Source organism: Natrix helvetica, assembly GCF_964273705.1.
Source record: "Natrix helvetica genome assembly, chromosome: Z".
Classification (NCBI taxonomy): domain Eukaryota; kingdom Metazoa; phylum Chordata; class Lepidosauria; order Squamata; family Natricidae; genus Natrix; species Natrix helvetica.
In genome coordinates, this window is record NC_138554.1 from 40,261,321 (window position 1) to 40,288,809 (window position 27,489).

Below are 27,489 nucleotides of genomic sequence, written 5' to 3' on the forward strand. Positions count from 1 at the left end.
TGTAAAATGGGTAGATGTGTGCTAGATGTGTTAATTCCTTGACATTATATTATTGGACTACTGTAAATTGTTATTTTCAACAGGGAATATTTGTCAGTGTCTGGTTATGATACTGATGACCTCAGTTTGAATTGTGGGCTCCAAATAATATCTTCCTCTGAATAATGTCAAAAACTGACAATGCACATGGAGCTATATATTTTTGACTATGGTTCTCCAATCTCTTGAAGCTTACAGAAGAATCTAGAAATCTGGGGAAACATATCATCAATAATGAAAAATTAACTGCCACTTAACATCATCAGTGGACAAATTTTGATAAGCAGGAGAGAATTGATGATGTAAAATGGCATGGACAAATTGTTTTCTTTTTCTTGAGGAGGGACAGGGAAGTCAAAGAAAGCAAAAAAGAATCCCACTTTTTTTACACAGATCATATATGTAATATGTAAAGAAGGCGGAGTTTTAAATTCACAGGTGCCATCTTGATTTTTTTTTTTTGTTTGAAACACTACCACCACCCACAATTCTACCCCATGGACACCCCTGGGGAAGAATTACATTTAACATAATTTAAAAGCCAGTTTTAATGAGAGATGTGGGCTGGAAAAGTTTTCAAAATTTTCTACCTCAGGCAGGGTTGGCAGTTTCCAAATGGGGAGATGTTTTATTGTTGATTGACTGTTGCCCGTATTGTTTCCAATATGCCAGTAAAAACATTTCCCCCTCATAACAAATATTTCAGTCTCTTTGAATGTACCAGTGAAACCTCATAAAATAGGTTAGACTTATTTCTCATATCAGATAACCTAGCCAAAATATACAGTATGTACAGACTATGAATACTGCAAAGATAGGCTCAGCAGAATCGTACTCATTTGCATAGGAAACTTTCTGGTTCCAAATTTTCTAGAAACCTGGATCTCTGATTTTAAGGTTTCTTAAAATAGTGAGAAATTGTGTGGCTTGTTTTCAGTAACTATGGGTGAAAGTCTAGAGTCCTAAAACAAAGGAGTTAAGAGTAGCCATCCCATAATGAGATCCAGAAAAGTCTATCAAAAGGCAATTATATAAGAAAAACAGCTTCCTACTTTGACCCCTTATCAATAGGAACACTTGCTTCCTTAAAGCACATTGTATGTGAGAAATGATAGGAAGATCCACCTAAAGCCAGGCAAATAAACACTCAAGTATCTTAAGACAGAAGTGACCTTAGTGCTAATGGGATGGGATGGGAGTGATGGAGTAATTTTATGGGTTGTGTTGCTTGTCCTGCAAATTTCTAGGCTAAAAGAAAATGCAAGTTACAAATTTGGCTAACTTTTCAACACAAAGAGCGGAGTGGAGATGTGGTATCCAATTCACCTCCAACAGTAGAAGATTTGGAAATGGCACTGTTATTGCTCTTTCATCATCCTTGTTATTCATTTGGAGAAAGATGGATCATTATGCAGAAAATTTAAAAGGAAAAAGAAACTGTGCTGCAGGAATTAATGTTAAACTCTGAACTGAAATTTTTGGCACCTGCCCAATTATGATAAGCCTGGATACCAACCCTGGAGAGTAGTGGTCAACTGCCATACAGGGAGAGAGCAAGACAGTTAATAGATATTTACTTTTTAACTTCTCCATTAGAGATGAAAAGATGAGCTTGTGAGATTCTCTTCTCCACATGCCCAAATAATTTGGTTGACTTTGGATATTCATGCTCTTTGGCTTAGATGTGTGTGGGGAAATAACTCTCCTTAAGGAACAGTCAATATTGGGCATTTGTTGCCTGCAACAATGATACCTCTCCTAAGACAAGACACAAAGTGAAGTAACCCAATTCATTTTTGGTTCCCAACAGAAAATATCAGAAGCTGTCTCTGTGTCTTTTGAAGCCAATAAAAAATAGCACAAATTACATTAGTAATGTTTTGCTTCCCTTTCATGATTAATTAAATCATTCTGCCTCAGAAGAGGGATGATCCTGGAATGGGAAGAAATGGATTTCATTGTCTCAGACAACTGATCCCATTCAATCCCAGAGTGAGACTTGAATTGTTAAGGAAGGAATGTAGAGCTGCAGGAAAGCCAATAGATTCTGAATAGACTCAGTTGAATCCTAGTCTAAATCAGTTTGTTCTCTTGTAATGTTTTAGGCATTCACTCTAGTCCAGCAAAAATTCTGAATCAAGCAAGCAAGCAAGAATGGTTGCATATGTGTGAAGTTCCACAGAGTTTTTTTGTTACCAAATTCTTGTATGTTCTGCTAGAGACCAATGTTTCCCAAGGTGTTATTTGCACCCATGAATTAAGTTTGCAGGAATTAGCATGAAGATCCTTTATCACTATCTCTGGTTTAACCTAAGCTTCACACTTTGCTAGCCAAGTAAAGAAAAGGCATAACAAATGTATGTGTACCAAAAAAAGGAAAATATTTATAATTTTACATTCTGTTTATAAAGAGAAACCAATACAATATACCAAAAGTTTTGTTTCAATAAATAAAACATTTGTCATTCTGCTTGGCAAAGCATTGTGGAGGATACCTAAAATTAAAATTATTCAGGTAAAGTTATTCAAATGGGGAGGACTTCATACAGTGGTTGAAGCAAATATGTTTTCCCCCCAAAAAAACTTCATCAGGCAACTATGGGGATTACATTCCATAAACTTTTTGTCAATTGTAAACACAATTCTTGGTTTCTTAAAACATAATCTTTAAGAAATTGGCTTTATGATGTTCTGAGTATTTTCAAAACCTACTTACTGATGTTTGTAAATTGGGGGCTATTTATAGTCATTCCTACCTACAACTGTAATTTATTTTGTAGGTGGGAAAATATTGAACACAATTTGATGGATATACTATATTTCTTGCCAATTTAATCCCATGAGAAGAAATCTCCAGAATAACCAGCATTTTACTTCCCAAATCATGTGCCATGTTCAAAAGGGTATGGAGCTGTACCATGAACTGTTGGACTTCAAAACCCATCCTCTTTTATAATCAGACGTGCTGATAGGAGATGGAGTCCAGTGGGGACAGAAAAACTCAGATTCCTTGCCCCTTGCATAGTCTTTCATTTTTGATTTTTTACCCAATTCAGTAGTCCATTTTTCTAATACCTTTCTGAAATAGAATTCTGTTCTGCTATACTAAGATTGCCATAAAAATAGAATAAATGCTTCTATGCCTTTATCTAGCTGCATAATGGACAGAGATACAAAAGATGAAATCTTTTCACCCCTGCCTGAAGCTCTACATTAGGGAAAAAAGCTTACACCAATTTCATTTATATCTGTTATCAAAACTGTTTAAGGCACAGAAATCTTGACAGAAGTAAACAAAACTCATGGCAACAAAAATATTCCTAATACAACTATACAATATGCTATGTAGGGCCACATTACTCATGAGCTTATCTTTGGAACCATAACACAGGCACTGTTTTCATAAATTTCCACTGAAGAGGTTCTTCTCAGCGGCTCCTGACTTGCAATCAAGGGGATCTGGGGCGCTTTCCCAACCTCTACATCACATATTCTGTCACCATTGTTAGATATGGCCCTGGATCAGAGAAGGGAAGTCTATATTGGCAGTCATCTCAGCTAGAGGGCTTCTTGTCAAGGGAAAAAGTCTGGAAATTCCTTCAAAGAAGCCATTAACTCCACCCTATACCAGGAAAGCTGGTCAGAGGTTTACAGAAAAGGGCACATGAGATGGTCTGACATTCCAATTTTTGTCTTTGTCATATGACTGGAGGCCTTCCCATGGCATCTTGGTGTTGTGGCTGTTGGTACCAAGGTCCAAAGCTGTTGATGTAGGTGTTAGAAGGCAGAGGAGGTCCTTTGCATGCCATGGGGATGTCCCAAAGAGGAGGTATGTTGGGTGAACATGGGGACAAAGATGAAGAGCTATGTAAATTATCTTCTTGGATGCTGGAGCCCTGCTTCATAATCTTTTTGAATTTGGAACGTTTGTTCTGGAACCAAATCTTGACCTGGGTTAAGAGAAAATGGGTGCAAGCAGAGAACGCATGAACAGCTACAGTAAAATTTGGAGGAGTTTAATCCAGAACTTTTTGCAACTACATTTTTCTACTTTTAATGGCTGTTATTTTCTTCCTACCTAATGTTTCTACTCATAGTTATTTGAGCAGAATAACAATCTAAATAACAATCTAAATTTGTTATTTAGATTGAAGAATTCTATATATATTTTTCCTCATTGGTTTTTGTAAGATGATCCTTGTTCCAAGATCCTTAAAATTCATGAATACCAAGGCATTTGAAAATAACAAATGAATGCTATTGGATAAGTTGGAAATGCTAAAAGGAAGAAAATTTCATGTTCTTAGATTAAAGAGATACTTTTTCAAAAGTTTCTGAAGAGTGATTTTAATTCTGTTGGTTCTGTTCATCTTTTCAAGATTTTGTTCACCTAAATTTCAGGTAACCCTGGACCTAGGCCTACATGGACATCTATATAAAGTGATGGTCACTGTTAAATCTGACATGAATTTGTTAAGTGTTGCCAAAATGCAAAGTACAGAGGAAATCAGGTCACACAGTGGAGTTGCATCACATACTATATAATACAGGCCTTTGGATATACAGTTCCAGCCTTTCCCCAAAGTAATAGCTTTTATATATAAAATAATACAAAATATTGGACTCACATAGTGCCTATATTGAAAAAGGCACTAAATTGCTTAAATTCAGATTATCTGAATGCCCACTGCTTTTGCTACAAATCTGTTTGGGCGTTACAAACAGTAGACATGCCCCCTTTGACAATGTCTACACTGGAAGATGTACCCCTATGGCACAAAGTAGAAACACCTTCGCCTGCATCATTCCCAAAGTATGTAACACAGTCCCATAGGAGTTGCATTCATCACCCACTGCGCTTTCATTTGGAAATGTGGCCAAAACACGTATTTTTGCCTGACTTGTAATTAATAATAAAGGCTTGCACTGGTTTTCATTTCTGCCTCTGAATTATTTTTGTACTCTGCATTTTATTATTTGGTACCATCCTTGAATGCTCAAATTGAAAGATGGTCTGTTTGTATACACATACATGCAAATATAAATCACCCTTATGGCAAAAAGTTGACTGTTGAGTGGCTCCTGCTACCTTCGAGTGGTGGTCTTGTCTCTTTGCTTCTTCCTTAATTCCCCTCATCTGTAAAATGGAAAACAAGCAAATACCCCCCTCCCATTTCCCAGGGCTCTTGCCAAGAGCAGCACGATTTTAAACGTTTCTCAGGCAGCCTGCTCTCACATGTCTTTCTTGGGCTCTCTGCTGAAGCCTAACCCTGGGCTTAGCTGGTTGCTTCAAGCAGGGCTCCTCCCCCTCCCCATCTTCCCCCACCTCCAAAGCCGATTGCACAAAGGCACTTGTGGAAAGATTGAAGGAGGGCAAAGTGTAAAGTCTGATCTTCAGGGCATGTTGAGGAAAAGGAAAACTACAGGCGTCTGAAGCAAGAGATCCCACCCACTCCCCGCAGCCCTCGTCGGTTCGGGGACGCTACCTTTTTTGATTAGTTTGCAGATTTGGCTCAAGTGCCATGCATTGCATCAGATAAGAACTTAAAATGCAGAAAGAAAATACAGAAGAAGACTTTAGAATCAAGATAGCAAGTCTGCAACTTTCTGAAAAAAAGAGAGCAAGAAAAATATCTTTTAGGCTGAACGTGCTGAAAATTAAGCAGTCAAAAGCAAGGAGTGAGTTTTTAGGGAAAGGGATACAATGTCAATCTTTATCCTTTTTAATGTGTTTTCTTCCTTCAGCTTACCCTGCATTTCCCTCTCTGGGATTTTACCTATTTCTTTCTTTAACATGTCTGTTCCCTGTATGATCTTGCTTGCTTCACCTATGAACCAGCAAAAGGGAAAGGCTGCCTACTAAACAAAATTACCACTGAAGGGTGGAGTGGGGGAGAGAAGCTAGAGTTACAAGGAAGGGAATATTCTTAAAATGTGTTAAATTGTGATCTGATAGATTAGCTTTAACCCTGTCAAGTGGTTAATCTTTAAAAAAAAGCTCTGCTTGATAGTCAGCCAGAGACTAGTGATAAAGAGCATGTGCTTTGCCAACAGAAGATCTTAGGTTCAAGTCTCAGCATTTCTAGCTAAATTACCTGAGCAATTCCCAGTAATTTGAAAGACTGGTATTAAAAGGCCATGAGTTGTTTCCACCACCACAGCAAATCATTATTCAATAAGTGCTGTGTAGCTAAACCAAGGTCCAGCCTATTATTAGCATAAGAATCCTTGGTATGTTCAATCTTACAGTGCTGTCTTCAAAGTTGGCCAGATTAAGATGTGTGAACAGTGCTGTCTTCAAAGTTGGCCAGATTAAGATGTGTGAACTTCAATTCCCAGAATTCCCCAACCAGAATTCTGACTGTGGAATTCTGGCAGTTGAAGTACGTAAAACATACAATGGCCAAGTTTGAAAAAAAACACTGACCCACACCAATAGTGTTATAGAATGTTTAGATATGCTTTTAGTTAGAACCAATGGGGCTAAAGTATAATGTTGCAGATCCTAGTGGAACCAATCAGAATTTTGATAATTCAATCTCCCTCATAGTTTTCTGTCCCCCATCCCCCTAGCAAAGATCAAACTAGGCTATGGCTACTGAGCATGCTCAAACAACATTCATTGGCCTCTTAGATTTTTGTTTGTTTGTTTGTTTATTTATTATTTATTATTACATTTACTGCCTATCTCACTCAGGCCACTCTAGATGGCTTGCAATAATAGGAAGAAAAATGAAAAGACATGCAAACAAAAGTAAAATGGGATAAAGTGAACAATGACAAAGAAATACGAGAATAAACACATCAATATATATGTGAGCAAATCCTGTTTGAACTACCCAAGCAACAACCCTGCAAACTTCAGCAATAGAAGAAAGTCTAACATCATCAAAATATGTTCGTTGTGATACAGATTTCCTTCATTCACACTCCAAAAAAGGCAGTCTAAACAAGGATTTGCTGCTTACAGTGTGAACACATCCCATTTTCGTCCCCAGAAAACAGGTTCTGAAAGCTTTTGTACTGCTTCAGAAACCAGCAAAGCCTGTGTGCCCAGAAGGAAATTTTCCGGACAAAGAAGATATGCATTCAGCCCAGGAGAAGAGAAACCTCCCTGAAACCACCTCCAGCTCTCTCTTTTTTTAAAAAAAGTTTATCCCGGACTTTTATTGAACAAGTGCACTGAGCTGACAAGTCACAATTTCTAAAAAAAAACAAGTGTGTTAGTGTGATCAAGTAATCATTACTCACGTAGCTCCTTAAAAGCAGAAAAGAGAACTTATTTGCCTTAAACTGCATTTAACCTACATCTTAACCAAAAGGTTGGGAATCCTTTTAAGAGTAGGCAAATATACTATATGGGCCAGAATACACATTTTAAAAATAGGTCAGTGTCTCAATCTTAGCTTCAATTCTCAAAATTTCTCCACCTAGCTTCAGAGAAACAGTTGAGAAACACTGCATCCGGGAGCTGGAGTTTATGGCATAAACTCTAATCAAATTGAGAGTTTGATTTCAGTGAAGATTCGGAGAGGATTGGAAGGTTGCTTAACAATGGTGCACCTAGAAACGATAGTTAATCTACTAAAAACATTACTTTAAGCCTTTCATGCAGAAAAAATATCCTCAAAATAATTAGCAAAGTTTAAAAAGCAATTTTATATATAATTATACATAATTAAACAATTAAACTGGAATTAATCCCAGAATATTAAGACGTGTAGACTTTAACTCCCAGCATGTTGTTTGAGGAATTCTGGGAGTTGAAGTCCACACATCTTAAAAGTTGTCAAGTTCTGAACTAACTAAATAAAAACTAGATTAGAAATAGGCACTACTAATAATGTATTAATGAGATATGGCAAGGCTTGCTTATTTAGAGAAAACAAGTACCTATCGTTTATGGCTCAAAAAGAGAAATTTCATGCAAGTGCAAGTTTTAAACTGCTGATATATAGCAGACTACACACATCATTTTGTTGGCCCTAAACTATAGGGAAGTGAAATTTGCTGTCCCCTCTGTTGATCTCTAGATAGTTTTGTTTCAAGTTCAACTTATAAACAAAGTCTAACATATTTTACATTACCTGACATTGACCTTGGCAGTGTTGTGGTTTGGAGGGGGGGGTATTTCTTTAATGTGAGTGTAACTAACTATAGTTTAAGCCTCATTCACATATGTGCTGGCAGTGAGAAGAAAGCCTAGGAATATGACCAAAAACAAAATGATTATGACACCATGCTGGTACTCCATTTAGCAACAAATCAAGAATGGTCTTAATGTCCATGCAACTATTTGATGGATAATCTATTTCTGTAGGTGCACAACATTGTTTCACATGAAAGTGAGACAGAGCCTTGCCTTGTGTAGCACCATTTCTATAAACTAGTACTGCATTGTGAAATATCTATCACACACTCATCCAGAAGCTAAGATGATCTCTTCGAGAACACTCATAACCTGAGGAATCTCTTGGGAAAAGATGATTGGCTGTTTGGTTTCTTTCTGCATTCCAAGGGACAAATAAGTAGAAGAAGACCAAGCAAGTTCCACTCTCTGATTTATCAATAGTAGATTTGTAAATGCTCTATCTGGAAAAAGAACATTTATTTATAACAATTCACAGGTTTAGCATTCTGCCATCCTGCCTTCCAAAAGCACATAGATGCTTTTACTTGAATTTCTTCTTTGTCCAAATACATTTTTAAGTTCCTCTGGCTAAGATCTCATCTGTGCCATTCATCTGTCTCAAATTATCTCTTTAAGTGGCTTAGCCATCTGTAAAAGAGGCAGTTGTGTGTGAGGGACTTTTGACAGCACTGAATCTTGGAAGATTTACAGGTCTTTCCAAGCCATATCTTCAGTGACAACCTCCCCTGTTCTCATAACTCATATGTCCATCCTTACATATCACCTATCTTATTAAGACAGAATGCAGCATCCTCCGGGAAGTGATTCTAACACATTAAATGCTGCAATTATTATCAACTTATTACTTTGTATCCATAGAATCTGCTATGAAATGTTGATGTCTATATGAAATGTTGCAATGACTCCATTTCCATCTACCTTTGGTACCTAACATCTCCTATAATGCCCATATTTCTTTCTTTTATCAATCAGTCCATATTTTATATCCACCATACCCAGATTCAGTTCTCATCCAGCTGATTGGAAGTTTCCTTCCCCCACATTTAAACTTATTTCCTAAGGTGTTTTTTTTTAGGGAGGTGTACATCTGAGTTTCCCAAAATTTGCTGATTGCATCTTATCCACTATTCCAAGCAATGTTATCAGCAGAAAAGATAAGTTATTGCAGGGTTTCAATTTGATGCAAACAGATTGTTCTATGTATTACTTATTGTGATACTTATTTCATTACTTATTTTATCTTTGTAGTTTCCCAAGAAAGCGGACTTTAAAGCCATGGTGCAACAATTAAGTCACCAGGGAAGGGATCAGAGATTTAAAATCTTGCTCAGTTAAGAAGGTTACTGGTTGATTTGGGGCCATCTTAATCTATTTCCCAGGTCAGTTGTGAAGGCATAAAATAGTTGGGAAGAACAAAAGAACTCTGGAGAAAGTATACAATACCCTTGGAAAGCCAGAATTTCTGAAATTGATATGCAAGAGTTCTTCTGCAACATCAGGTTAATTAATGATGTTAATATGGTACAGCTCAGTAAGAAGTAGAGGGCTGTAGGGTACTCAACACAATAATAGCATTCGTACTTGGCTTTAAAGTGGGGAAAGAAAGGTTGCAATCACAATTATAATAATACATTGGTCTGAATGTGAAAAACATTAGCCATCATCCCTTTATAGGTCAATTACTTATGAGAGTTAACATGCAAGCAGATTGAGAAAAGTACAATTCTCAGAAGGCCTAGTAGCATGGCCAACAGGGACATGGGACATTGGGAGCTGAAGTTCAGTTAGAACACTACAAATCAGGTTCTCCAGCCTTATTTTATTTTATTTCTTTGCCCTACTCCAGTGGTTGTTTTATTTTTAATATCTAGAACAGAAATCCAGACTGCACCCTTCAGAAGACAATACACGATAAAAATCTCTTTCCCATCCACCAGTTTTTCAATATTAAATATTCCTCCCAGTGGCTTCTAGATTGATGTTTCTCAACCTTGTGAACTTTAAAATATGTGGACTTTAATTCCCAGAATTCCCCAGCCAGCATAAAATTTGCCAGTATGAATGGGAGTTGAAGTCTACACATCTTAAAAATTGCCAAGGTTGAAAAACCACTTGGCAACTTAGTTTCATCTACTGGATCAGGGGTGTCAAACTCACGATGACATGTCATCATGTGACGTATCGCAACTTTCCCCCCCCCCCTTGCTAAAAGGGTGTGTGTGTGACGCATCCAGCCTGCAGGTCACAAGTTTGATACCCTTGTACAAGATGGAAAGAGCTAGATTTAAGCAAGTCACCATCTTTATTCTAACCAATTTTACAGGGCTGTTGTGGAGATTATCGCTCTCAGAAAGCAGGGATTGATGGGTAAGAAGTGGAAGGTACAAATCAATAGAGCATCTCACCTGTGTTTGGGTCAGGCCCAGCTGTGCTGCTAATTCTGCCCGTTCAGGTAATGCCAGATATTGGGTTTGTTGGAATCGCTGGTTGAGGGCCTGGAGCTGAAGGCTAGAATAAATGGTGCGTGGTTTCCGTATTTTCTTCCCTTTTCCATTGATACGGATTTCTCCATTCTCTATGATGGTTGATTTCTCCAGTTCTTTTGGGAAAAAAACAGAATTAAAGAGAAAAAGTAAGATTCAATGTGTAGCTGAAGCCAACATCAGTGGCTACTGAACTGCTTGGTTTTAAGCAAACTTGAGATTCATATCTGTGTCAATACTTATTTGCAATTTTTAAATTAGTATTTCAATATGGGGCTATTGCAAAAATGCTGGACAAAAAGACCCCCGATTTCACCTCCGCTCCATTATGAAGGTCAATAAGCACCTTTGTGCCTTGTTTATCCCTCAGTTTAACTCTCCTCATAAGGTTGCTGTGAGGATAAAATTGGAGAGGAAAGCACCATGTATACTGCTTTGCCTCCCAGAAGCAAGGTTATAAAGATAATAGTGAATTCCTTGGATTTCTGACTTTGCAACTGCTTTGGCACTTTTCAGTAACAACAAAGCAATAAATTTCAATGAAACATGATGCTATTGTCCGTGTCAGATTTCTGAGGTAACCACAAATGTTGTTTGGCAACTTACTGTTATGCTATAATTTGGTATCCAGAAAGCACTCTGCATAATATGTCCATCTATTAATTTTGTAGATGTAAAACAAATTCTAATTCTAAGTTGAAAGGTACCAAGAATATCATGATATCTGACCAGAATACTCACCACTCATAATGGATATGATAAATGGTGGGAATTTATTCTGTGTATGCTCAGAGGCTCCTTGTTCCTAATTTACCAGTCTGAAAATTAAATTAATGTATGTAAAGGCAAAATATAAGCCTAGACCTCATGGTATATGTACTTCTAGAGTAATGAATTCCAGAAACTTGACAGCTCTCAATAATTGATAGTTCCAATGAAAAAACTAAACTGATAGACAATTTAGATATGGATGAAGTTACAACGGAAGTGCTTCCTTTGCCAAGAATGGGTATTATTTATCTTTATGGGCTCCTTCAATAAGTCACTGTTTGATCTTGGCACAATTAAATAATTGGAATTATAGATCCCAACAAGAATACATTGACAGGAACCCAAGATACATAGTCAATGCTCCTAAATTCTGAATAGTGATAATTGCTTTTTGCCATTAAAGAACTCAGGAAAACCCCTGAATCATATGAAGAGCTGGAAAGATGGGCTTAGTCCAAGGTCTCCCTATATATTTAAGCCCTGATTGGTAGCCTTTTGCATCAGCTGGAATTTACTTCTTTAAGGGCAGTTGCATCTAAACTATAATACAATACAGATCACTCTGACTCCCAGGGTCTCCAAGGTATTTCCACCCATTTAGGGGTAGGAATGGGGAGGACACTGGAGATAAGTGCCAAATGTGGATCCAATATCCCACAAATGTGCAGGTGTTGTCTTGGAGAAAATATAATTCTTTCCAGAATGAACCACCACAAACTATAGTCATGTCAATCAAGGATGTTTCTTGAATCACTATCTAAACTAAACAATTCATTAGAAAGGAACTGTTAATTAGTGGATTTGGATTTAAATTAAGGTAATGATGTACCCTGAATAAATGGCAAAGATGGGAATTTGGGGGAGAAATTTGAGCTCCAGTAGATTTTCAGCACAAATAAAGTGTATCATCAGAAAGATTATTTAACAGAAAAAACAAACAAATGACTTTGAAATACTTGTGATCTGAAGAAAGAAATTTGGCAATTAAGCTGTCATGCACTCTTAGTTCACTTACATTCTGCTCAAACAAAACATTTGTTCAGAAAAGTGTTTGACAGTCTGAAAACACTTTAGTTCAGGAGTCCCCAATCCCTGGTCCATGGACTGGCACCAGTTGGCAGCATGCCAGAAACTGGGCTGTCCAAATAAGTGAAGCCACATCTGTGGGATGCAGGCAGCACACAAAACCATGCCCCCTCCGGTCCACAGAGAAACCTCTCTCAGGTACAGAACCAGTACTCAAAAGGTTGGGGGCCCCTGCTAAGTTGACTGGCCTACCCAAATATGCAAGATGAAAAGCATAGCCATTAAGAATGAAGAGAAGCAGGAGTGCTATTTGTGATATTATAACTTGATCTGATTGGTTAATAACAATATTCTTTCACTATGGAATTATCAAATTGGCTAAGTCATTTTTGATTGATTGAGATAACATGGGCAAGAAGGAGTTTAAATAACAAGAACAGGCTACTGAAGCAGCTGTCAATTAGGCTGCAAACAATATGGATGAACCCATAGAAAGTGTTTATTAAGGTCATATGATGCAGCACAATTAAATTCAATCTATTACAAAAAGCTTATCTTCTCTCCAAAAGAGCAAAGTTTGGGGCGGGGATTAACCTGACATCTGTTTGTATTTCAAGCTCAAAGATTCATTTTTTTCTGGATTAAAAAGGGACGAAAGAGCTGCAGAGAGAAGAGCATGGAATGAGAGATACAAGGTCAAAATTGCAAGATATGTTTCATCAATGGCATTTTTTCTGTGCATTTTGATATAGTGCTATAGTTTGCTAAAAACGACGACGACAACAACACTGTACAAAGAATCTAGCTTGTGTACCCAGTTCTTCCCGGCCTATTAGATTTGATGAGCATTCCAAGCTTACTGCATTATGGCAAGAATTCCTCATTATCCTCTGTGTTTTTAAAAACCTGCCCTTTCCCCGGGAGAAAATAATTGAGCAGAAGAAAGCAACACTGCAAAATGCAAACAGTTTCAGAGAGCAGTTGTGGCCCAATCAGAGGCCTTGTTTTCCCTCATCTGGGTTTGAAACTGTGTCAGGGGAAGAAGAAGAGATCCCTCTACAGGGCTGCCTTTAATTCTCACCAGTGCAGATTTAATTAAGAAGCTTAGTTCATGTGCAAAGAGCAAGACAAACTCTTCAGTTTAAGGAAGAATACTCCCTAGACGCCACAGTAAACCACATCCATGTGCTACTGGAGAACCCACAATAGAAGAGATAACACAAGACACAAAGTTTTGACAAGCTGAGAAAAAAATAAAGAGACAGTGGGAGGGAATTATAAGATGCTGCTCCCTCCAGATAATAACATCTTTTTAAAAAAGAATTTTTTAAAAAAGTTTGCTACTCTGCTTTTTAAAGGCTTCCTGCATTGCCTTAGCTTACAAAGAAAAAAATCATGTTCCTTAAAGTGTACCTTTTTTCCTTTATTTTTTTTTCTTTGCTGCATTTTAGTTTAGCATGGACTTTTAAGGTGGAAAGCAACACACAAAGAAAATGCATGTGAAAGAAACCAAAAGAAGAATTTAATCCATGCATAAACATCATTTCAACCCTGACCACCACGTATCCTTTGCAAACCTGATCAAATATAGACTTCAATAGGAAAACGTAGCTCAGTCCTGGGATTGGTGCTACCCCATTGCTGGAATATTGGTGGGATCACAGCCCTACAAATGAATATCAATCCTGGTAAATTCTTCTATTGGTGGAGTAATGAAACAGATCTGGATAAGTGGTTATATGCACACAGAGACACAAAGCCTCACCTGGAATATAATTCATCCTTTAACATGGCTTTCCCCATTTTGGGAGACAGCTGAAAGAAAGGTGCAATGCAGAACTAAAGAAACCCACTCAGGCTGCCAGAGGATTTGCTGTACTGCAGCACTTAAGGAAGAAAATAAACTACCAGTACATTTATAATTACCCTTCTAATTTAATATAAGTATCATTTTCCTTTAAAATTCCATCCCATGTATTAAACTAGTAGATTGGTTTTTTCCCTTCTCTTTCTCAGCAACTCTTTGATTGAAAACCTTGATGATTCAGCTTTTCAGAGCATTCTGCATTTCCAGGCACCCTTCCTCAAAATTAAAAGACCTCAATGCACTTCACATCCAGATAAGCATAAATCTAACTCTGAAAAATGCATAGAACAAATCATATTCAATGTATTTTTAAATAACCATGCATACGATGAAAATCAACGAAGAGTACAATTCCTGATAAAACAAGGGTTGCAAACCCACAGGAGAGCTACACATTTACTGTATTTCAACACCATGGAAACAAAACTAGTTTTGCTTACTAAGCTGTGGTTAATTGAACCACAGTTTATGAAACTGACTTTTTTTGGTATTGTCCAACTCACTGAACCATGGATGAACCAAAACACTGGCTGCATTCTTGTAGCATCATTTACTCAATTAAAACTCTTGCCTAAATTTGTCCAGCACATTGAATTGCAAACTAAACCCACAGAAGAGCCATTGCCACAAATAAAATGGTGTATTAGAGTTCAAGGGAGGAATGAATCCTGTCATCCCATCTATATGACTGCATATGACTGTCCTTCCTTGCTGGGATGTTGGAGAGCCCGTGGCCCACATATTGCTGAACTATAGTTCATAGCAGCCTACCTAGTATGATCAACAATAAGAATGTTGGAAATAGTAATTCAGCAATGCCTGATGGGAAGTAGGCTGTTCTTCCCTAGGGTAATTGGATAAAACTATCACTAACATAAAATTATAAGATGTATTATGCTAAGTACTATAAACATGATTCTTATCTCACTCAATAGAAAGGTAGCAAATACAGTCAATAGTATTAATAATGCAGCTTATTCAAATTTAGTAATCATATTGACTCAGACATCTTGCATTGGACCAGATTCATACAATCTACGCTTGCCAGCTAACATTCCTTCAGAGTGTGCCTAATTTCCTAATCTTGTTTGGATTTTTATCTGAATCACTTTAATTGGCTCATCTTCCAATCCTTTCCCAACCTGATGACCTCCAGATGAGGATTTGACAAAAAAGGAACCCCTTATCCTCAATCATTATAACTATGGTGATTTTCCTTGGAGCTTGATATTATGACTTAATATACTAGAGTTTTCTGTAAACCAGAAGTGCCCAACTTTCCTGGGCCAAGGATGGACTTGGTGTTGCACGTACAACTGTTAGCAAAAGTTATGCCTGGAGCTGTGTTCTCAAAAATCATGGAAGGAGCAATCAAATTTGACATTGACATTATAATAAAAATATATCCATATAGTCTCTACTTTCATATTTAGTTTTTTTTAATTCAGTCAGATAATAAAAGGAATGCCTTTGGAGGCATATGGGGGCCTCATGTGGCCCTGGGACTTAGGTTGTAAACCTCTGCTTCTCATATAGGTCAAGCAGAAAGCACCCTCAAGTTTAAGTAATGGAGCGTAGATTTCAGCAACTGAAGGTTTAGTTGATTGAAAGGACAACTTCTACACCTATGAAGGTCAGAACCATTGCCGAGAGGATAAAAGCTGTGCAATCTACAGAATGACATACTGATTATTTGCTAAATCCCAATAAGGACCCAGCACAGTGGAGTTTAGGATCAGAATTCAGAATTATCCTAAGGTGACTGTTCTGCAAGCTTTACCCAAAAGTAAGTTCAATTTTATGCACTGATATCAAGTTCCAGAAGGGTGTAGAATTGGAGACTTGGTGGGTGTTATAAGAATATGCTCTGGCACTACAAAGTTGATTCATGTTCCAGCCAAAGCGAATGATTCAGGTTTAAAGCTGGAGGCTTTACTGGAAAGGATTAGGACGCAGCCAGAAACAAAATCAACTTTTCACTTAAGAAAAAGAAGGTGGAGATAAAGATATTGGGGGAGGGGGAGAAAGTCCATGTCACTTTTAAGACGAGTTTCAATATTAAGGAGGGGGAAAGGACGGAGAAATGACTACAGACCTCTGGTGATCTTACTTCTGAGTAGGCACTTCGATTAAGGTGACAACTGCTATGTGCACATTTACTTCCCCAAACAAATCAATTGAGTAAAGGTGTTTAGATTGCATTAAGTGCTGCAATCCTGCGCAAAAATGAAGTATGCCATAGAAAACAGCAAGGCAGAAATCAGAAATCCATCTATAGCCTTTCTTCCTGCCTCCCAACACGGACAAGAATACAAAGAAAATGTTGTTTTTGTAAGTTTGTTTAAAGTGTAATTACACGCTTTTGAACGTTATTGTCTACCTCCTTGGAAGAAGTAACTTTCAAAGGCAAGATTATGTCGTATTTAAATAAAATCCCGTTTACTACACTCTGAACACAGAAGAGAAAGTCAATATGGACTAGATTACAACTGAGATGAAAGCCGACAGGTGAATCTCCTGGGGAATATTAAGTAGAGGAGTGCTTATTTGCAGTCAATAAGTATCAACCTATATATCTTTATAGCATCTCAACGATGGTTGAGTGGTGTTATTAATCTGCCTTGTAGAAGAGACGGAGTGGAAATATTGGAACTCGACTGAGTTATGAGGAAAATAAAGCCCCCTCCCCCGTTTTCAGGCAGCTATCTTGCAATCGATTCAAATCCAATAACTGGATTTGGTCAGTTTAATGGGTTAAACTCTTTGTCTTTGCCTTTTCGTCACTGTATCTTTTTGCCTAATCATCATCATCATCATCATATTCAAAACGAATATGGCGGCACACGTGTCAAGTGATGATTTCAGCCCGTTTGATGTTCCCAAAAGATCTACTCCTTAAAAAACAAAACGAAAAAAATCGGTTTATTAAGTGAGGAATTAAATGATTCGATCTGATGGGCATCGAATCGATTTAAACCGAACTAATGAATTTTCTGAGATGATTAAAACTGAATTTCAGTAGTTCTGGCTGCTGGAGAAAATAGTGGGAGGGAAAGTAAGTTTTCCGGCATTGATCTAAACTATAAATTTGTTCCCCAAACCACTTTCCCCTGAAGTTCGGCCTTATTTTCGCCCCTACCACCACTTTAATCGATAACGCTTATGGCGAGGCTGTCTTTACTCAAAAGCACTCCCGCCCCTATTTCAGCAGGGCTGCCACCTAAAATCCAGCTCTAGCTTTGCAACTTCGCTCGCGTTTGCCTCAGTCGGGCGGTCTTCTTATTGTTGAACAAAACCGACGACACACGAGACCGCCGTACAAAATCCCTACAACTCGAAGGGCAGCATCGAGAGGGCTGGGATTCCATGAAAAAGCAAAAATAATAATAATTTTTTTTTGTAAAGCTCCGGGTTGTGTTGATTTGGCAAATCAACCTGAGGTGTGTATGTGTGTGAGAGAGAGAGAGTTGAACAGGCGTCAACCGCTTCCACGCAGCCCGCGGAGAACAGAGTTTAAAAAGACACATCCGAAACCCTAAAGGAATAATTTAATTTAAAAATCAACCCAAGACCAAACTCTGAGACGCCTGGCCCATGTCTGCCCTAATTAAAAAGATAAAGTGTAATAACAGAAAAAGAAAAAAGAAAAGAAAAGGGAGAGCCACACCTCAAACTTGTTCTCTCTCGAAGAAAAGAGGGAGGGAAGGAGAAAGAGAGAGAGAGAGAGATGCTTCGAATATCCGCCGGCCTGGAGCCGGACCTGCAAACCCCAGAGATTGAATTGCAGGCAGGACGAGACACGCCCTACCAAGTTCAACGGGACTCCCCTTTAGCTAGACCCAAATTTCTCCTTCCAAAATTTAGGTATTTATTAACCAGCATGTTTGTATCCGTCTGCTACGCCACTGCATTTAGGTTGTGTTTCGGGATGGAGTGTGTTTTTCTCCAAACTGAAGCAGCTTGAGAGGCCCCCAGAAAGGTGAGAAGCGAAAAGGACGAGGAGGGGCAGAGTGAAGGGGAAATCCATCGAATTGTGCATTTATTTCCTTTTCTTCTTTCAAGTACATTCCGTCTTTGTAATTAGGCATACGATGCGGTACTCTCTTGTTTGCATAGAACAAACAAGTGTATAAAGGCAAATTGTGGAAAATTTGTGTCTGAGATGATGCACCAGAGCCATACGATCTCCAAAGAGGGGTTTCCTTCTGCAGCTATTCCGCCCCTCCCCCCCTTCGATTGGGGAACTCGGATTGGAACGCAGATCCAATCCGAAATCTCCAATGCCTGGAGATGCCAATGCAAATTGGTTGTTTTTGTCTGTGTTGTCCATCCGCGGATTGGGAGGAAATAATATTGGCCAAAACCGTTCTTAATAAACCACGCAATGGTTAGATACTAGCTTTTCCCAAGGCACCTCCCAATCTGATTAGAAAATCAGAGGGAGGACGGTAAAGGTTTAAACGCCACCCCTCCCCCTTTCGTCTAGAAATAATCTGTGTAATAAAGAATTCTTGGAAATTTGAATGGTTTCTCTCTATTTTGTAAATCGTCCGTTAAGTTAATAACTGTATTTTCTTAATGTGGATTTTTTTTTCTCACACAAAATACGCCTGCTTTTCCCCCCCATTGTATTATATAAACTGTCTCTTAAACTCTTTGGGGTTTCCCCTAGTTATTGTTTTTTTAAAGGAACTCTATTGTCTGTTAGCAGGCTTCTTAGAATAATAAAGACAAGAAGAATATGCCCGAGACAGATAATAGGAACCTTGTGAATGCGTGGGAAGGAGAAATTTACAAGAACGCTAAGTGAAAACTGGCACGTTTGCCCCCATTATCTAATAACTGCTAATTACTCTAAAACTAGGGTCAGATACAATAAACTAATATGCATTTAAATAAATTACCAGTCACTTAGCTTCTACCAGCTCTACTAGCTTAAATTATACATCCCTTTACAAATAAGTAAAGTGAAATTTGTTTGACAGAGAGAAGGCGAATCTAATGGTTTGTACCTTTAATTGCTAAATAAAACTGATTTTGGTTTCCTTTAAAAGTGGAATCAAAGAGCCCTTAAGTTTCTATTGGCTGATCTATTTGAAACGTTGATTTCTAATTCAGCTTATGATTAGGGAAGATTGAAGATTTAGCAGTAACCTGGAGCTGAAACTCACTAAAGGTAAAGGTAAGAATTAATGGGGAATTAGGGTTTTCCACTACATCAGGCAGGAGAATAACAGAATAGAAACGAGGCAGATGTGCAACAGAGAAACTAGTATCTTATTCAGGGCGGTGGGACATGGGAAATCCGCTTGAATATTGGCTTCGCGTAAAAAGAAAGGTCAGTTCAGGTTCCAAAACACATGAACTGTTAAAACTGTTTTAAGCTTACCAAAGTGAGCTTTTTCATTTTCTTTGACTCACATAACGCGTCCATTTCATGACCCGGGCACTGTTACTTTCGGCTTCTTGGGAGGGGGGGGGGGGTTAACAACTATTTAACACCTCCTGACCGGCATCGCTTTTGAGTTGCACGATTCACCCCAAGCGACCCTCCAGCGCTCAAGGGCCGTGGGTGAGTTTCAAGGAAGAGTCCAAACGCTCCGCCGTCCACCTGTTGCGCGAAGGGTGTGGTTAGGGGAGAGAGTGGGGCGCAGGCTCCCCTGTTTCCTCCAGCAGCTCGGTATTCAGCCTCATATTCTTTTCCCCATCTCGGAGCAATGCCTGAATGAAGGACGACCCCCACCCCCTATTTATAAAGTAAAAAAACCCGAAAAATCCGCACAAGACTGCGTCTTCACACAGCGCAATCCCCGGGCAGGTTTGTTGAGTTCCCCGAAATTCAATTTCACGGTGCAATTCTACACAAGCCGGTTCACTACCAAAAATTAAAAATATATGTATTAAAAATCGGTAAGGATTGCAACGATAGATTTACACGCACGGAGAAAGGCCTGTGAAATGAGTGTGGGTTTTCTTTCTGAGTAAACAGGAACTGGGCATCGCCGTTCATTCGCCTCGAAGATGCAGCTAGATTTCCCCTCAGCCTCAAATCCTGCCGACCTCCTTGTCTTAAGAGCGGCAACGGTAGCGTCCAACCTATGTTTGTAGTCCAACCTATGTTTGTAAACCGCCCTTTGGAAGACATTTGAAAGGCGGGTAGGAAAATGCTTATGAAGACTCTCACGAAGGAAGAAATGATGTACGGCTCCAAGGAAATAGCCACAGAAATAGGCAATCACCTGGTACCTTCCCGCTGTGTTTGATTTAAACCCCCATCATGTCCAACCAGGGTGATCAATGGCAAAAGATGATGGGAAATGTAGACCCAGCCATTTCGAGTGTACCAGGTAGGTTACCTATGTCTGATGGAAAGCCACCTCGTCGGACAATAGAAGGGGATCGTCACTTCCTTCTGATCTTCCCACAAACTTCAAGCAAAAAACTGCGCTGAGATGCAGTTCAGGCGAAGCCCATTCAACTGGAAGGGAACGACTTTTTATTCAGCAGACTAAACTAACTTACTGGGAAGTACTCTTAGGAGCGCAAGATAGGGCTGGGTTCCTACTCAAATTAAACCATAATAGGTTTGTTTGGGTTTGATTAGGCATTATGCGAACCCAGCCAGGCGTGTTTTGTTCAATAAAACACGGTCGCTCTGTGGCTTAGCGAATGAGTCTAGCCTAAAAAACTTCTATGGATTTTAGCACGTTTTGTTATATTGCTGGGCCGATGTAACTCAGTCATGAAGATCAGCTTTCCACCGCGGTGGTGGGTGACGCTTGAATAAACCACGTCGGAGAAAGTTCCCGTGGCTGATACATTGTCCCCAGCAACAACAGCTGGATGATGCAGCAAACCGCGATGGGGGAACAGACTCTCCGCGGCGACCTCCTTCTGAACAAACCTGGAAAACGTTAGCAATTAAAAACGAAGCGCTTTGTCTAGTCCACAAATCGGAGTGAAAATTAACACAGTTCCGAAACGGAGATCGCTCAATCCTTCAATAGGGCCGCGCGCGCGCGCGCGCACTACAGCCGCGGTTCCTTGCTGCCTGATTTGGAATATTTGCTGTGGGCTCCCCCCTTCCCCACTCTTCGGGTTCATAACAATTAGTAAATGCTAATTAATTAGCTGCCAGTGGGATCGACTGTCTCGCCTTAAATAGTTTTAGTTCTTCAGTCAAAGGGCCAGCGAGGGACCCTTTTCGCTGGCTGCTGCATTTAGTTTCACACGGTAGCAGGACGCTTTCTCTTTCACGTGTTCATTTGACAGGTACAAATTAAAATTAAAAAAAAGTATATAGTACAAGTAAATAAGGGACATTTAATAAACACCTAACTTCAGTAGGGAGCACGCACTGGCATTACTAACCCAGGGATTCTTTTCTTTGCAGAAACAGGCAAGGGGCGAGCCGAGGCTATTTCTCCAAAAATTGAAGAGCGTCTCTTTGCTTTTCACCAACTGTAGAAGCATTTTGCTTCCAGTATTGCCATCACTGCAGGTAAATCGCTCTTAATATGCTTAAATTAAAAACCCCTGCTTTTATTTTGGCAAGGGAAGATATCTCTCTCTGAATCTCTAATGTCCATGTTCCCTTTATCTTTCTGACAGCGGTTGATCACCGAACAATTCTGTAAATTGTCCCCTTTCACGTGTGTACATCAAGGCATTGTTTAAAGCAAACTAATGTGAGCCTCCCTTAAATTTAGCAAACTGGTCTCATGGAATTCTGGGAAAGGTTTCTATGAAATTTGGACAGATGGGGGTTGAGGGGTGTGTGTGAGACATATAGCCTAGGGGTTATGGATTAACCTTAAAGTCAGAATACCTTTACAATTAGAAAGGAACACTGCTCCAAGTTTTAAAAATAGCATTAGTTACTATAGCTGAATAAAGTAACCTTTTAAAAATTTCACTAGTGCATTCTAAAACATAAATAATGTTATAGTACTTATTTTCTCTTCTCCAAAGCATTTCCTTGCTAGATAAGAAAAATAAATAAAAGCATAAATTAATACTTAAACTACAACCTTTGATTTTTACATTTAAAAACCATGGAGGGTTTTTTAAAGTGCTGTTGCTTCTTTTAAATTATATAGTTTTTAAAAACCTCAGCTGGCTCCAAAAGAAATAACAGAACTCGGTTTATGTAAATTCACAGTTTAGAAGATAATTTCATTTTTAAACAGTATGTTTCTTGTGATCTTAGTTTGAAGCCAAGTTGTATGACTTCAAGGGACAGTTTCAAAACAGTTCCTGTGTTGTAAATTAACAAGAATGTTATTCATATTTTTGTATGCAGTATACAATTTTAAAAGTCAACCAGTATTATATTAAAGGATTCTACTAACATCAAGTTTCTCAAACGTTTAGAAATCCCACGAACATGGACAAAAATGGCATCCTTTAGTGGAAGAAGGGATTGGAAAGAAAGAATTCCTATATCATTAGACTAAGTGTCCTTGAACATAGGCCTGGAAGAAAGCTCTTAATAAAGATGGTAGAAAATCAAAAGCAAAACAGTACATTTTCTGTGCCAAAAGATAATGAGTAGTAATCTCCAATCCAAAGTGATAGATAATTAGATAAATGTTTCTAGGAACATCCTGGAAATGGAAAGTTTATTTTTCCCTGAAGAGGAATTTGGACTAGAAAGCTAATGAAAAAGAATACATAAGTGGAGGGACTAAAACAATATAAATTGTCAGGTGCAGATATGGGGAGCAACATGGCATATCTGACTCAATTTATTGAATGCAGGAACTTTTAGAGGTTGAAGTCTAAAACCTGAAGATTAGACCAGATTTAGGGGTAAAACTTAATCCAGGGGGAAAAAACAGGTCTTAATTCCTGTTCCTTCTAGAAGCACTATATCAAGAGGATGGAAAATATCCAAGCAGTAGGAGTAAAAAGAGACACTCTGCACATCAACAAAAGCTTCAGTCCTATATCATCTACCTTTGAGCTGCTATTGAATTTTTCCAGGTGGCTTCCTGAACAATTTCTACCTCTTGTAGTAAGTTATTTATAGAGCACTTCAGTGTACCTGGTTGTTTGACATAGCAATGAAAACCAGCAAAACAACAGAGCTGTGCCCAGAGGCATGTTCAATCTAGATGGGCTGGGGAGGAAAGGGACGTTTCCAGGAAAGATATAAACAAATGCAGTTAGCAAAAAAGAAAGTTTCATTCCAGCAGGGTGAAATGACTTTGGTCAGAAATAAGTGAGATGTCACATTTAAATCATTTTATATCATCATTTGTCTGGATTGCTCTTAGCAAAACAAAATATATTAAATATGTCCATGGTCTCTTATGTAACCTTGAAAGAGTACCACAGGCATGTAAGACACTAAGTCTCAAAGCAGAATAGCATCCAGGAACCAAAAGTTACTAGAGCAAAGTTTTTTCAACCTTGGCAACTTTAAGATGTGTGATTTCCAGTTCCTAGAACTCTCCAGCCTGCTTGCTGACTGGTGGCAGCATGAAGCCTGGGGAATTCTGGGAGTTGCAAAAAAACACTGAGCTGCAGGCATTCTCCCTTCTCATTTGGTACTGTTCAGACAAGTTTGCAATGCCTATTATCTCCAGGCTGCTAAATCAATTTGGCCCATTCCTCAATCTGATCCTTTCCATCAAGATTGGAGTAGTTATTTTTACTTTCAGCATTATTAATTTTACTTTTGTGCATCTTTGCCCCAATTCTTCCATTAAGAGTCTTGAAAGCTTGCACATTATTTAATCACTGCTCAACTATTCATTAAAATACAAACCCTAACTAGTAACCTTTTCCAACCTAGTATTCTCTGGTTTAATTTTATCTCAGCGCTCATCGTGATCACACAATCTGAAAAGCAATATCCCAGTTTCTAAAGGTCTTGAGGAGAGAAACTAATGAGATTTCCTCCTCTAGCTGCTTGAGCATCAGAAATGCATTACTCAAGAGCTGCCTGTTTTGCCCCCAAGAGGACTGCCTTTCTCCTCCTTAGATCCATGTGCCAGAGCTTCAGCCATGGCCTGTGAAGTTTTGATGCTTATCAAATGGACTCCAGGAACAAGAAGTTCAGGGGGAGCAGACCCTTTCCACCTGGTAATGGGGATGAGGGGGAGAAAAGCAGAGAAGAGAAACTGGTGCTGTTTTTTTGGGGGGAAACTGGTGGGGGACGAGGAAGAAAATAAATAAATGTTCATCGAAATACGTTTTTTAATCATGTGCAAGCTATTCCATCTGATAGTTCATTCGAGTTAAGATCTCTCTCTCTAATTGTACTATCTAAGGGTGGCATAACACAATGGGTTGTAATTCATTTCATCGCAAAAGCAATTCCCCCCCCCAAAAAAAGGTAGCCTTTCTGAATAAAGTGTTGGGCTCTATTTCTTTTGTCATTTTTATCTTAGTTTAGATTTCTAGAGGCTGCCAGTAGGGCATGCAGGGAAGAGAAATCTCATATAAGTAGACTGCCGTCCCATTGACTCCTTACTTGTAAATAATTGTGCAGTAATTGAAATGCTTGCCTCAACTCAGATCTAAGAGTGTGCTGCAAACGAAACGGCAGGCAATGCAGATTTTATACTGAGCAAATGCAAAAACAAAAACAAAAAACCCACCAAAAACATTTCACTGACACTTGTTGGGAGTGGCCTCAAGTTTTCGATCCATTTTTGATTCACATTCTCCAGGAGGAATTGAGGACTCTTTCATCCCACGGAGGAGAGGCCAGTGTGGTTCAACCCTCTTTCCGTGCAATGGAACAGGGAAGTCTCGTCTAAATTTGCGACCTCAGCTTTATTTTTGAACGAACAAACTCAGGATAACTTTTAATTTAGAAAAGGGCAATTCATATCTCTTTCTCATTAATTCCTAATCTGCATGTCAACCCAACCCCAACCCCCCAAATAAAGGAAAGGGCAACATTCTTTGTTAGTGACGGATACTAATATTGATTTGTTCCATTCCTATACCTCTCTTCCTCCCCCCCCCCCAATTCCCTCCTAAGGCTTCGAAAACAGCACATTTCTGTCCACATTCCTTCAGCCCCCTTCCTTCCAGATGTGCTGTACTATAACTCTCATTACTCCGGAGGCCATGGACCTGTTGTCTCGGACAGCGGGAGTTGCAGTCCAATCTTTTGGTGGCTCGAGGAAGGGGCTGTTCTCGACTGGTGTTCAGGGGTGACCGTGTCGGAATCCTATCATCCGGATAAAATAACGGAGATTGCACCTTCCCCCTCCCCGAATTAGGTGGGGGTGGGTTTCCAGCCGCCCCGGGCTTGCCTCCCGCCCCTTCGCCCAAACTAACCAGCCTCCCCTTACCCGTCTCCTCCAGCCTCGTCCCGTGGCCCAGGGTGCTCGAGGTCTGCTGGTATGTCGAGAAGGAGGTGCCGTGGTGGTGGTGGTGGTAGAAGGTGTGAGGACTGCCACCGGCCGCCCCGGGGTAAGGGGGATAGGCCAGGGGTCTGCTGCCGTAGGAGGCGGCAGGAGAAGAAAAGACGCCGCCGTCGTGCGGGGTCTGCTGCGGAGGCGGCGGCAGCGGGTGCAAGGCTTGGAGCGAGTAAGGGGCCGCCAAAGTGGTCGGATGCTGCTGCGGCTGCGAGGGCTGCGGCTGCTGGTGAGGAGAAGTCGGAGCGCCCAGCCCGAAGTCCAGAAAAGCAGCTTTAGACGGGTCCGGCGGTCCCAGCAGGCTCTCGGCCAGAGAATTCATCGTCATCATCAAAAGATCTGCGGGACTTTCCGCGGCAGGACGAGGAGAAAGGCCAGGCGCCGCCGCCGCAGCATCCACGACTCCGGCTACTACCGCGATTCGAGAGACCGGCGGCGGCGACCACTATCTATGTTGCCGCTGCCAGACAGCTTCATGCTCAAGCAGCGCCGCCTCCTTAGCCCGTGTCAAGCCAAAGGGAAGCTCCGACGTCTCTACTGCCACCTGCAGCGTCTGCAGTTGTTCCGCCGCCTCCTCCTCGGGCCCTTCAGTCGCTCGCGTCCAAGCAACGGCGCCCGCTCCTCGCCTTCTCCCCCAAGCTCCCCCCGAGCGCCCTCTTTTCTCCACGCCTGGTCCCACAAGAGAGGAGGAAAACCACCGAGGGGACGTTTCCCCCCCCTTCCCCTCCCGCCTCGCCCCCTTCTCCTTTCATCCCCGAGCCCGCCCCTTGCCGCCTCCAATTGGCCCGCCCGCTGCATGATGTCACGGAGCCCCTGAGGACCTCCCTTCCAAAGCTTCAGCGTCGCCAGCCGGGCGAAAAAGCCGCCGCTTTCCCTCTAAAGTTCCGCCCACCAAGCCGGCTAAGTAACTCCCTCGGCCGCCGCCCCCCCACCCCAGGGGAGAAGACAGAGGGAGAATAAGAGGATAGATTGGATGGAGCACAACAGGTCCGGGCACGTCTATTTTTCTCACCTATATTAGAGGGAAAGGAGAGGAGGAAGTCCAACTTCAAATGTTTGTCAACCCTTGGACTAGGCGGAGGACTATCTAAAATTCAGGGGAAAACGATACAGTTGTTAATTAATACCGATGGGGGAGGCGGAGGAAGCGAGTGTCTAAATATGAAACGACTTCATCAACAGGTCTAGACAAGTCCTCCCCTCTCCCCTGGCCAATTCCCTCTAGAAATTTGAAAAGGAATCTAGATGGAATGTTTGTCAACACATTTAAGATAGGATAGGGTTTTTTCCCCCTCTTAAGAGTCACATTATGATGGAATAAATTCAAGAAAAAGGGGAAAGGGATTGAAATCATCAAGTTCTTTTATCAACTACTTACCCAGATTGGGACCTGGTCATGGCCATGAAAAAAAAATTTATCTGAATATATATAGTACTGTTCATGGTCACTAAGTGGTCTCTCTTCCTCTTACTCCTCCCTCTCCTCCCTCTCAAGGAATGGTGTTGACTCTTCTGTTGGATTGCTGGAAGAGGATAGAGTGCAATCAAATTAAGGATTGCACCAAAGCAAAAAGTCTTCATGATCAACTGAAAAATCTGGATAGAGTTTCCACGGCTAAACAAACTTTGTCCCAGGTAGTAAAGGAGTATGCACGTGTGATATTAAAACATCTACCATATTTTTCCAGAATCCTTGGAGAACAGGTGATGTACTGGATGATAAATCCATTTTCAGAAAGAGAAAAAGTTTAGACTGCTAATGAACCATCAGCT

The 27,489-nt window shown here is 40.0% G+C and overlaps 1 protein-coding gene across 1 annotated transcript; it reads right to left on the bottom strand.

The window, feature by feature from the left end:
- Positions 1–2,397: 2,397 nt before the first annotated feature.
- Positions 2,398–26,422, bottom strand: DLX4 (distal-less homeobox 4). The gene is made up of 3 exons (XM_081933683.1): positions 25,651–26,422; positions 10,597–10,790; positions 2,398–3,989 (listed from the first exon to the last, which is right to left on the bottom strand). The coding sequence occupies exons 1-3, from the start codon at positions 26,045–26,047 to the stop codon at positions 3,738–3,740; spliced, it is 843 nt and encodes a 280-aa protein (XP_081789809.1). The 5' UTR covers positions 26,048–26,422; the 3' UTR covers positions 2,398–3,737.
- Positions 26,423–27,489: the final 1,067 nt, after the last annotated feature.

What these genes read in the sequence shown, in the direction of transcription:
- DLX4 (XM_081933683.1), bottom strand. Translation starts at nt 26,047, where the DNA reads ATGATGACGATGAATTCTCTGGCCGAGAGCCTGCTGGGACCGCCGGAC. An exon ending in GACGAGGCTGGAGGAGACGG is followed by an intron (nt 10,791 to 25,650) that starts GTAAGGGGAGGC and finishes TTTTCCCAAAAG; the next exon opens with AACTGGAGAAATCAACCATC. An exon ending in TGGGCCTGACCCAAACACAG is followed by an intron (nt 3,990 to 10,596) that starts GTGAGATGCTCT and finishes CTCTTAACCCAG; the next exon opens with GTCAAGATTTGGTTCCAGAA.